At 41.1% G+C, this 11486-nt stretch overlaps 1 protein-coding gene across 1 annotated transcript; it reads right to left on the bottom strand.

The window, feature by feature from the left end:
* Positions 1 to 3038: 3038 nt before the first annotated feature.
* cisd1.S (CDGSH iron sulfur domain 1 S homeolog) lies at positions 3039 to 10284 on the bottom strand (the record flags this gene model as incomplete). The annotated part of the gene is given in 3 exon segments (NM_001094218.1): positions 3039 to 3509; positions 4777 to 4979; positions 10190 to 10284. Coding segments are annotated over 3 exon segments (312 nt in total). The 3' UTR covers positions 3039 to 3419.
* Positions 10285 to 11486: the final 1202 nt, after the last annotated feature.

Below are 11486 nucleotides of genomic sequence, written 5' to 3'. Positions count from 1 at the left end.
AATTACAGGAATGGGCTCTATTATACAGAAATCACTTATCCCGAAAGCTCTGACATACAGCAGTGCTTATTTAGAAAAAATATTTCCTAATTTTTGATCGATTTGCCTTTTTTTTTTTTTGTAATAATAAGAAATCAACTGCACATGATAAGAATTAAACCTTAAAACATGTTGAGGTGAGTATCTTAAAGGAGAAGGAAAGCAATGAGGCATTTTATTCCCAATAGATTAGCCACAATAGTGCAAGCAAGAATGCTATATTTATTCTGTAGAATGTTTCACTATACCGGAGTAAACAGCTCTAGAAGCTCTCTGTTTGTTTAGGATAGCAACTGCCATATTAGTTTGGTGTGACATCACTTCCTGTCTAAGTCTCTCCCTGCTCACTTATAGTTCAGATTACAGCAGAGAAAGGGGGGGGGGAAGAAGAGGAGCAAACTAAGCATGCTCAGGAGAAGGTTTAGGATGAAAGTCTGATACAGAAGCCCATGAGTACCCCATAGAAGGAAAGAAATGCTGTGTTTCTTTTGACAGAGGACTCAGAGCAACATTATTTTAAGGATTTACCGGTGTATTTATATGGACCTTTCTGATAAAGCTTACTTAATTTTAGGCGTTCCTTCTCCTTTAAATGAGAACTAAACCCAAAGATGAATATGGCTAAAAATGCCATATTCCATAATAAAAAATGCAATATGCCATAAGGGATCTTTCCATAATTTGGATCTTCATACCTTAAGTCTACTTGAAAATCATGTAAATATGAAATAACCCCAATGGGCTGGTTTTGCTTCCAATAAAAAGGAAATCATCTTTTAAAACTTTGGATTATTGGAACTTCATGGAGTCTATGGCCTTTCTGTAAGCCTGACCACATGTTGGACTGCAAGAAGGGCCTAAAGTGTTTAAGGGCAACACAATGTTAGAAAGCTCAGAAGACATCTGGACTGGAATTGGGTTGCAGATCATTGAGACTTTATCCTGAGATCCTTGAACCTTTAAATGTCATCAGCCAATGCTGTAGCAACAGTGAAATACAATAGAATGTACATAGGAAATACTGTACCCCCCCCCCTTCTATAAAATGTAAGGAATTTCGAATCTTAACACTTGTAAATAATTTAATGTCTATGAATTGCATATACATTCCAATATCATTATTTGCAAATCTGCATTTAGCAGTGGAAGGAAAACAAATACACAGGGGTTTTGGGCCTCTAAACATCCAGAACACACGCAAACAACGGCATTTCAGGATTTGACAGTAAAAATTAGGACTGAACTCTCAAAGTAATCCCCGCTAGCAATGAATAGCCAGGCTTGAATTGGGGATGCACCGAATCCACCATTTTGGATTCGGTCGAACCCCCGAATCCTTCAAGAAAGATTCGGCCGCATACCAAACTGAATCTGAACTTTAATTTGCATGTGCAAATTAGGGGTGGAAAGGGGAAAAAATTTTTGCTTCCTTGTTTTGTGACAAAAAGTCACGCAATTTTCCTCCCCTAATTTGCATATGCAAATTAGGATTTGGATTCGGTTCTGCCGGGCAGAAGGATTCGGCCAAATCCGAATCCTGCTGAAAAAGGCCGAATCCTGGATTCGGTGCATCCCTAGCTTGAATACTATAGAAGGGAATGCAGTTATGAGATATGGGAGCGACAGCTCAGGTCATCAGCTATAAAACTAAAAGGAGAATATAAGAAATTCATTTATAGGGCCAGGCAGACAGTAACAGCTATTGGTTACACTGAGGCTGCACGTGCTTCGATCTGAGAAACCAACTGAATCAGTTCAACACAGGAGCTTGCATGCTCAGCTGCCAAACAGCATGACTCAACTGTCGGCAGCAGGAAAATCTAAAGCTTTATAGTTATATATTTATACCCAAACCTGTTACAGGTTAAAGGGGTTGTTCTTCTTCAGGTTAACTTTTAGTAGGTTATAGAATGGTGAATTCTAAGCAACTTTTCAACTGGTCTTCATTTTTTTCTTTTCAATAGTTTGAGTTATTTGCCTTCTTTCGAATCTTTTCGGTTTTCAAATGAGGGTCACTGACCCCATCGAAAAAACAAATGCCGTGTAACGCTACACATTTATTCTAGGGATGCACCGAATCCAGGACTCTGTTCGGGATTCAGCAGGATTCGGATTCGGCCAAATCCTTCTGCCCGACCAAATCCTAATTTGCATATCCATATCGGGTTCGGTTCGGTATTCGGCCAAATCTTTTGTGAAAGCTTGGGGGGTTCAACCAAATCCAAAATAGTGTTATTGCTACTTTATATTACTCATCTTTCTATTCAGACCCTCTACCATTCATATTTCAGTCTCTCATTCAAATCAATGCATGGTTGCTAGGGTAATTAGGACCCTAGCAACCAGAGTGCTGAAATTGCAAATTGCTGAATAAAAAGCTAAATAACTCAAAAAAACACAAATAAAAACCAATAGCAATTTGTCTCAGAATATCCCTCTCTACATCATACTAACAGTTAACTCAAAGGTGAACAACCCCTTTAAAGTGCATATATATTCATTTATTTATGCCTTGTGGGTTGTTTTCTGTATACGGTCTTTACAGACAGACATTCAAACAGCATCATCTGGTTAGGTCTACTTGATAGGACTGCCCAGCTGAGCAGTATGGCAGCTCCCATCAATATATATAGTGAATAAAGTGCCCCCTATTGTAAAATATAAGGATATTATAAGTCACCAAGGAATCCATGACCATATAAAAACACGAGGCCCGACTGCTTTTATACAGGTCATGGAACTCCGAGGTTACTTCTAATATCTTCATATTTTACAGCAAGGGCTACTTTATTTATTAAAATACACAAGTTTTAGTGAGTCAAAAATGTCATCACTACTCACCGTTTATAACTGATAAAACTACTCAGAGTTTATAAGGAAATTATTTACAAGAGATTCATGGCTTTTGTGTATTTTTTTATATATATATATATATATATATATATATATATATATATATATATATATATATATATATATATATACACACACAATGTAGATATGTCATGTGCAACTGTAACAATTTATTGTAACATTTACTGTAACATTTATAATAGGTATATAGAGAGATAAGAGATCATATCTGCTGAGCACATTTTTTTCATAGAACACTCAATTTTATGAGATTTTGGGATGATAGTAATTACTTTAAAACCATAGGAATTATTATTATTATTTACTGCACCCCCTCCAATGTGGCACTGGGCCCTAATTTGCAGAGGGATAGAGACATTTAAGGCAGGTGACATACACTGGGGCAGTCACCTTTCTTATACACAGGATTATCCCAAAAGAATTCCTAGATGGGCAGAATGATGCTACAGAACCACAGCACAATAGAATATCCAGATGGATCAGAGCTATGGAGGCTCCTTGTCGCTTTACGATTCCTTTTTCTTGATGATTAAGGGGCCCACGTTGTCGCCGGTTTCCTCGTTATGCTTTGTGTGTGCGCCATCACAATATGGAAACTGGAAGACAAACAGGAGGTGAATGGGCAGAATCAAAATGTTGAAAAGAGTTTAACCCAATTCTAATATACCATAAAAGCAACATTTTAATTAGGGATGCATCAAATTCAGGATACGGCCTTTTTCAGCAGGATTCGGATTCGGGCGAATCCTTCTGCCCGGCTGAACCGAATTAGCAAATTAGGGGTGGGGAGGGAAATTGCGTGACTTTTTGTCACAAAACAAGGAAGTAAAAAAAAAAGTTTTCCCTTTCCAACCCCTAATTTACATATGCAAATTAGGGTTTGGTTCGGTATTCGGCCGAATCCTTCGCCAACTGGATCTAACTGTCAATGAATATCTGACACCCAACTGCTGAATGAAGACAGAATGAAGAGAAACTGATGCTGAGAGAAGAATAGTGAAGATAAACTTGATTATTTCAGAAACAATGCAGAATATTTAATTGATTGTATTTAGAAAGTTCTTATTTCAGTATGAGGAAGCTAATATTACAGTTTCGATTAGAGCTAGTATTTACACATTTGTTTGCTCAGTCCAGTTTAAAGGGATACTGTCATGGAAAAAAAAAAAAATTCAAAATGAATCAGTTAATAGTGCTGCTCCAGCAGAATTCTGCACTGAAATCCATTTCTCAAAAGAGCAAACAGATTTTTTTATATTCAATTTTAAAATCTGACATGGGGCTAGACATTTTGTCAATTTCCCAGCTGCCCCAAGTCATGTGACGTGTGCCTGCACTTCAGGAGAGAAATGCTTTCTGGCAGGCTGCTGTTTTTCCTTCTCAATGTAACTGAATGTGTCTCAGTGGGACATGGGATTTTACTATTGAGTGCTGTTCTTAGATCTACCAGGCAGCTGTTATCTTGTGTTAGGGAGCTGCTATCTGGTTACCTTCCCATTGTTCTTTTGTTTGGCTGCTGGGGGGAAAAAGGGAGGGGGTGATATCACTCCAACTTGCAGTACAGCAGTAAAGAGTGATTGAGGTTTATCAGAGCACAAGTCACATGACCAGGGGCAGCTGGGAAATTGACAATATGTCTAGCCCCATGTCAGATTTCAAAATTGAATATAAAAAAATCTGTTTGCTCTTTTGAGAAATGGATTTCAGTGCAGAATTATGCTGGAGCAGCACTCTTAACTGATTTATTTTGAAAAAAATTTTTTTTTCCCATGACAGTATCCCTTTAAAGAGGTAGCATTCCATCTACATAGTGTTATTCTACATGGGAACTGGTACTGACTTCACCAGGTAAAAGCCTCTTACCTTTTTGGACCTCCAGCAGCGGCAGTAGACCGCTTTATCTCCCAAGTCTTCCATGTCAAATGCGTGTACCACCTTTGGATCGTCCTTCTGGACCTCAAGGTTCACCATGGCCTTGCAGCATTTCTCTTTACAGCAGAGGGATTTGTAGGCGAGATATCCCACGGCAGCTGCAGCAACCACCACGGAGGCTGTAGTAGTCCATTCTATATAAAAATATAAGAAACCATCATTCCTTTTGTAATGCAGTCATAATAAGATATGTCATAATAAAAGTTATTGTGCCAATATAGAACTACAACTCCCAGTACCCCTGAACTGCCCAACTGTCAAGGGTTATTGGAAATGTAACAGAACGACTGGAATTCCTTCAAGACATCAAGGGAAAGCTACAGTGCCAGGAATCACATTTATTCCACACTTCTTTTAGTGTTCTTTAGATTTAAATTATAAAGGTAATGTATTCCTAATTATAAGGATAGCAGAAGTTACTGAGGGGGGGGGGTCTACAACCATATAAAGGCACAAGGCTGCAGGCTGAGTTATACAGGGAACTCTGAGTATCACTCGTGTATTATAAGGGATAATGTACCCCCTACTGTAAATGATAAGGATATTAGAAGTCACTGAGGGGTTGTTCTGTGACCATATAAAGGCACAAGGCTGCAGGCTGAGTTATACAGGGAACTCTGAGTATCACTCATGTATTATAAGGGATAATGTACCCCCTACTGTAAATGATAAGGATATTAGAAGTCACTGATGGGTTGTTCTGTGACCATATAAAGGCACAAGACTGCAGGCTGAGTTATACAGGGAACTCTGAGTATCACTCGTGTATTATAAGGGATAATGTACCCCCTACTGTAAATGATAAGGATATTAGAAGTCACTGAGGGGTTGTTCTGTGACCATATAAAGGCACAAGGCTGCAGGCTGAGTTATACACGGAACTCTGAGTATCACTCGTGTATTATAAGGGATAATGTACCCCCTACTGTAAATGATAAGGATATTAGAAGTCACTGAGGGGTTGTTCTGTGACCATATAAAGGCACAAGGCTGCAGGCTGAGTTATACAGGGAACTCTGAGTATCACTTATGTATTATAAGGGATAATGTACCCCCTACTATAAATGATAAGGATATTAGAAGTCACTGAGGGGTTGTTCTGTGACCATATAAAGGCACAAGGCTGCAGGCTGAGTTATACAGGGAACTCTGAGTATCACTCATGTATTATAAGGGATAATGTACCCTCTACTGTAAATGATAAGGATATTAGAAGTCACTGAGGGGTTGTGGATAACGGATCCCATACCTGTAAAATAATTAAAGTGTAGCGGCCTTTTAAATGAAATGTATAACCACTTGCCAAATACCCACTCCTGAATTATATATATATATATATATATATATATATATATATATATATATATATATATATATATATATATATATATATATATATATATATATATATATATATATATATATATATATATAATAGACAAAAGCTATGAATATCCTTATAAATGGTGAATTCTGATGTCATCAGTTATAAACAGTGAGTTCTGATGTCATTTCTGTCACATGACTTACTGAAATGTGTGAATTATAATAAATAAAATACCCCCAGTTGTAAACTATGAGGATATTAGAAGTTACCTCGGTAACCACGGAACCAGAGTAACACTGCAGAAGCTCCAAGCTGCCCTTTTTTTTATTTTTAAGGATCTTCTCCAAGTCAGGCCCAAGTAAAAAAGCTGAACTTAAAAGCAAAAACATGGCTAGCTTGGAGTAGCAGAGAAAGTCCAAAAGTGAAAGACAATGGCAACATGGTGCTCCTACAATTTTCAGCAAAAGGCCCACGACCCCAGGGTCTCAAGTAAGTGATTACCATCACTGGGGAGCGCTAACATTTGACACCCAGCAGTGATTACACCTTGCCTTCTCCTTTATGTGGTCATTTTAACTGTAAAGGATTAAGCAACTATTTATTGTTTGTACGCAGTCACTGCTGCATGCTCATAACTACCGACGCACTTCCCCTTTAAACAATATAAAATGCTATTTAATTTCTCCTGCCTAGATGGTCAGTCTACTCCTTATGTCACATGACCTCACAGGAGAGGGCCAGGGCTTTCTCTATCCAATGGTCACTGCACACTTGTTATTTAACTGAAATTAACCCTGAGGCCTATGACCTGAGTGCTTTGCACTATACACATTGCTTGCACTACTACTCACAAGTGAAGGGACTGTGGGATAGCAGGTATAGTAGGGAGAGATGGTGCCTATAGTAACAGTGGATAATAGTCTCTGGGAAGGGAGTGTGACTGTGGGATAGCAGGTATAGTAGGGAGAGATGGTGTCTATAGTAACAGTGGATAATAGTCTCTGGGAAGGGAGTGTGACTGTGGGATAACAGGTATAGTAGGGAGAGATGGTGCCTATAGTAACAGTGGATAATAGTCTCTGGGAAGGGAGTGTGACTGTGGGATAGCAGGTATAGTAGTGAGAGATGGTGCCTATAGTAACAGTGGATAATAGTCTCTGGGAAGGGAGTGTGACTGTGGGATAGCAGGTATAGTAGGGAGAGATGGTGTCTATAGTAACAGTGGGATAATAGTCTCTGGGAAGGGAGTGTGACTGTGGGATAGCAGGTATAGTAGGGAGAGATGGTGTCTATAGTAACAGTGGATAATAGTCTCTGGGAAGGGACTGTGACTGTGGGATAGCAGGTATAGTAGGGAGAGATGGTGCCTATAGTAACAGTGGGATAATAGTCTCTGGGAAGGGAGTGTAACTGTGGGATAGCAGGTATAGTAGGGAGAGATGGTGTCTATAGTAACAGTGGATAATAGTCTCTGGGAAGGGAGTGTGACTGTGAGATAGCAGGTATAGTAGGGAAAGATGGTGCCTATAGTAACAGTGGGATAATAGTCTCTGGGAAGGGAGTGTGACTGTGGGATAGCAGGTATAGTAGGGAGAGATGGAGCCTATAGTAACAGTGGATAATAGTCTCTGGGAAGGGAGTGTGACTGTGGGATAGCAGGTATAGTAGGGAGAGATGGTGCCTATAGTAACAGTGGATAATAGTCTCCAGTAAGGTACTATGGCTGTGTAATTGCAGGTATAGTAGGGAGAGACGGTGCCTATAGTAACAGCAGAGAAGTAAGCAAATAAAGAAACAGGGCTTGTGTCTGGTGTAGAGAAGAGAAATCATCTCCCTCCTCATGTGATGGTTACAGCTGTCACACACTGAGCTGTTTGCTGACACTACACATTATCCATGTGGAATAGAATATGGAAGAGTAGGAAGGTAGAAAGTCCATGTATCCATTTAAAAGACTTGTTAATGTATCTCTGGAAGATGTACGATGTTACTTTTGCACAGTCACTAGAATACAGAACATGATCTAGTCATATTTCCCACCTGACTAGGAAGCAAAATGTGCAATGTCACATATAGTAATCACCTGTTATAGTATAGCACATGTGTAGGTCTCCCTTAGCTCCCAACTAGATCTATAGAATCATTGGGGTAACAGTCACCCTGCTATAGTTCCAGGGGTACCCAGGGCACAAATAAACACTCACCCCAAATCTCCTCCTAACTGACCTTCAGACTGGGCCCCCTTAGCTCATAACAAGGTTACAGATATATAGAAACATTGGGGTGTCACCCTGCTATAGTTCCAGGGGTACCCAGGGCACAAATAAACACTCACCCCAAATCTCCTCCTAACTGACCTTCAGACTGGGCCCCCTTAGCTCATAACAAGGTTACAGATATATAGAAACATTGGGGTAACAGTCACCCTGCTATAGTTCCAGGGGTACCCAGGGTACAAATAAACACTCACCCCAAATCTCCCCCTAACTGGTCTTTAGACTGGGCTCCGTTAGCTCATAACAAGGTTACAGATATATAGAAACATTGGGGTAACAGTCACCCTGCTTTAGTTCCAGGGGTGCCCGGGGTACAAATAAAGACTCACCCCAAATCTCCCCCTAACTGACCTTCAGACTGGGCCCCCTTAGCTCATAACAAGGTTACAGATATATAGAAACATTGGGGTAACAGTCACCCTGCTATAGTTCCAGGGGTACCCAGGGTACAAATAAACACTCACCCCAAATCTCCCCCTAACTGGTCTTTAGACTGGGCTCCGTTAGCTCATAACAAGGTTACAGATATATAGAAACATTGGGGTAACAGTCACCCTGCTATAGTTCCAGGGGTACCCAGGGTACAAATAAACACTCACCCCAAATCTCCCCCTAACTGGCCTTCAGACTGGGCCCCCTTAGCTCATAACAAGGTTACAGATATATAGAAACATTGGGGTAACAGTCACCCTGCTATAGTTCCAGGGGTGCCCGGGGTACAAATAAAGACTCACCCCAAATCTTCCCCTAACTGGCCTTCAGACTGGGCCCCCTTAGCTCTCATAGTTTAAATCACAAACTGTGTCTGAAGATACTTTCAAAACAAACCATGAAGATTCCAGTAATAAAAGCTGTAGAGACAAGTACAGGGAGCGTGTGCAGGCGAGACACAGGTGTGGTACCTGCAGGTGAGGGAGTGGCCAGACAAACACACACCCTGACACTGCATAGCGATGTACTTACTAATAACATGTGCAGCCCCTGGGCATCTCTGTGACCCCCACACTGGCTGCAGTGCAGCACTTCTAGCGGCTGTTCCCCTTTAAATTAACTGTTAGTTTGATGTAGAGAGGGATATTCTGAGAGAATTTGCAATTGGTCTTCCTTTATCATTATTTGCGTCTTTTGAGTAATTTTGCTTTTTTAATCAGCAGCTTTGAATTTTTGCAATCTGGTTACTAGGGTCCAAACTCCCCTAGCAACCATGCACGGATTTGAATAAGGGACTGGAATACGAATAGGAGAGGGTCTGAATAAAAATACGAGTAATAAAATGTAACAATAACAATACATGTGTAGTCTTACTGAGCAGCTGGAGTTTTTTTTTTAGATGGGGTCAGTGACCCCTGTTTGAAAGCTGGAAAAAGTCATAAGAAAAAAACTGGAAATTGTCATGAGAAAAAGGAAAATAATTTAAAAAAATGAATAAAAATAAGACCATTTAAAAAGTTGCTTAGAATCAGCCATTCTACTACATACATAACGTTAACTTAAATGCGAACCAGCACCTTCAAAACGACCCCAGAAGCCGCTGCACTTGGTTTATTCCCCAGTGCTCCCCAGGGGAGACCATACCATGTTAGACTGTAAACAGGGGTTGTCAGGTTCGTTCACAGGGCAGTGCAAAACCCGAGGCGAAGGCAACATGATACGGGCAAACCTTGGCACTCGTCATACCCACACCATGTGCATTCACACACCACCCCGAGTGTCGGGAAACACCAGCAGAGGCCGCACTTACCTCTTACCCCGGAGCTCATTGTGTCGGTTCTACCTTTCCCTTCAGTCTGCTCGGCTCAAGGGCAGCAAGCTTGATCACGTGCTCCTATCCGCGACGCTTACTAACACAAAATGGGCGGGGGGAAGCAAGGTTGTCATGACGACGTTTGCTGCGTCACGTTAAGGGAAGTTATGGTAGCCATATTTGTTTTGGGCTACTGTCTATATGTTTGTGCTGCCACTGCTATATAGGCAGATGCAGTTATAGCAATAGTGGGCCTTGCAGGTTACACTGCATTCTCATACAGGATTTCATTCTTCTCTTGTAAAAGCTGTTCTATTCAATTACTGGCCTGCTAGATGTAGGAGAGCTTCTGACCTCCTCTGAGCAAACATGGCTGCCCCCACTGACTGAGAGAAATAATTACAAATAAATGTCTCCAGGGGCAGCAGAATACTCCTTGCCTACATTTCTCCGTGCTCATTTACACACAAACTGACTGTGCTGAATCATATTACCTCCCAACATTTTGGAAAGAGAGAAAAGGACAAAAATATTTTTTTGTTTTGTGACCACACCCCCTAATTCCCATGTTCTTTTTACACAATTTGTTAAATTATGAAAGTCTGAACACATTTCTGTGTTTTTTATGTGTTATATCAATTTTGCTAATGAAGGTGAATTGCTCTTTAAGCTGTAGTTTTCCCAAGAGATCTGCTTATCTTATAGGAGACATTTTGTGTTAAAAATAAGAATTTACCCAGGCCCGGATTTGTGTCGAGGCCCCAAAGGCCCGGGCCTAGGGCGGCAAATTATTAGGGGCGGCCGCTAGCTGAGGAGCACCGCAATACAAATCCGGCCCTGAATGTACCAGTGCATTATACTCAATTAGATATAGAAGAATTGTGCTTAAAAAAGTAGTTTTTCAGGCTGATTTATTGAATATTTCTGCAAAAACCCTAACAGTGCCGGGCCACGCTGGGCAGGTGCCCTAGGCAGGCCCGGCGCCTGTGTAGTGTGCGCGTGCGCATGCGCACAAATCGCGAAAAAGGCATCGAGTCGGACAGAGAAGGGAACCGGACTTGGGGTAGGCGACAGAGGAGGTACGTGCCTGACGCCCTCCCAGCTTTGCGCCCTAGGCACGTGCCTACTCTGCCTACCCCTAGTTCCGGCCCTGAACACTTATAATCCCTCCCTTCTCTTCCACTTCCTGCTCCCTCAATTCCCAGGCTGCGCAGGGGAGCCGGCGGCTCTCAGCTCACTGCACTGTAGGACAGGAACCAATCAGCAGCTAGCAGGACCTGATAGGGAACTGAAA

This window comes from Xenopus laevis, chromosome 7S (assembly GCF_017654675.1).
Source record: "Xenopus laevis strain J_2021 chromosome 7S, Xenopus_laevis_v10.1, whole genome shotgun sequence".
Classification (NCBI taxonomy): Eukaryota; Metazoa; Chordata; class Amphibia; order Anura; family Pipidae; genus Xenopus; species Xenopus laevis.
Note: the sequence above shows the minus strand (reverse complement) of the source record. Positions and strands in the feature narration are given on the sequence as shown.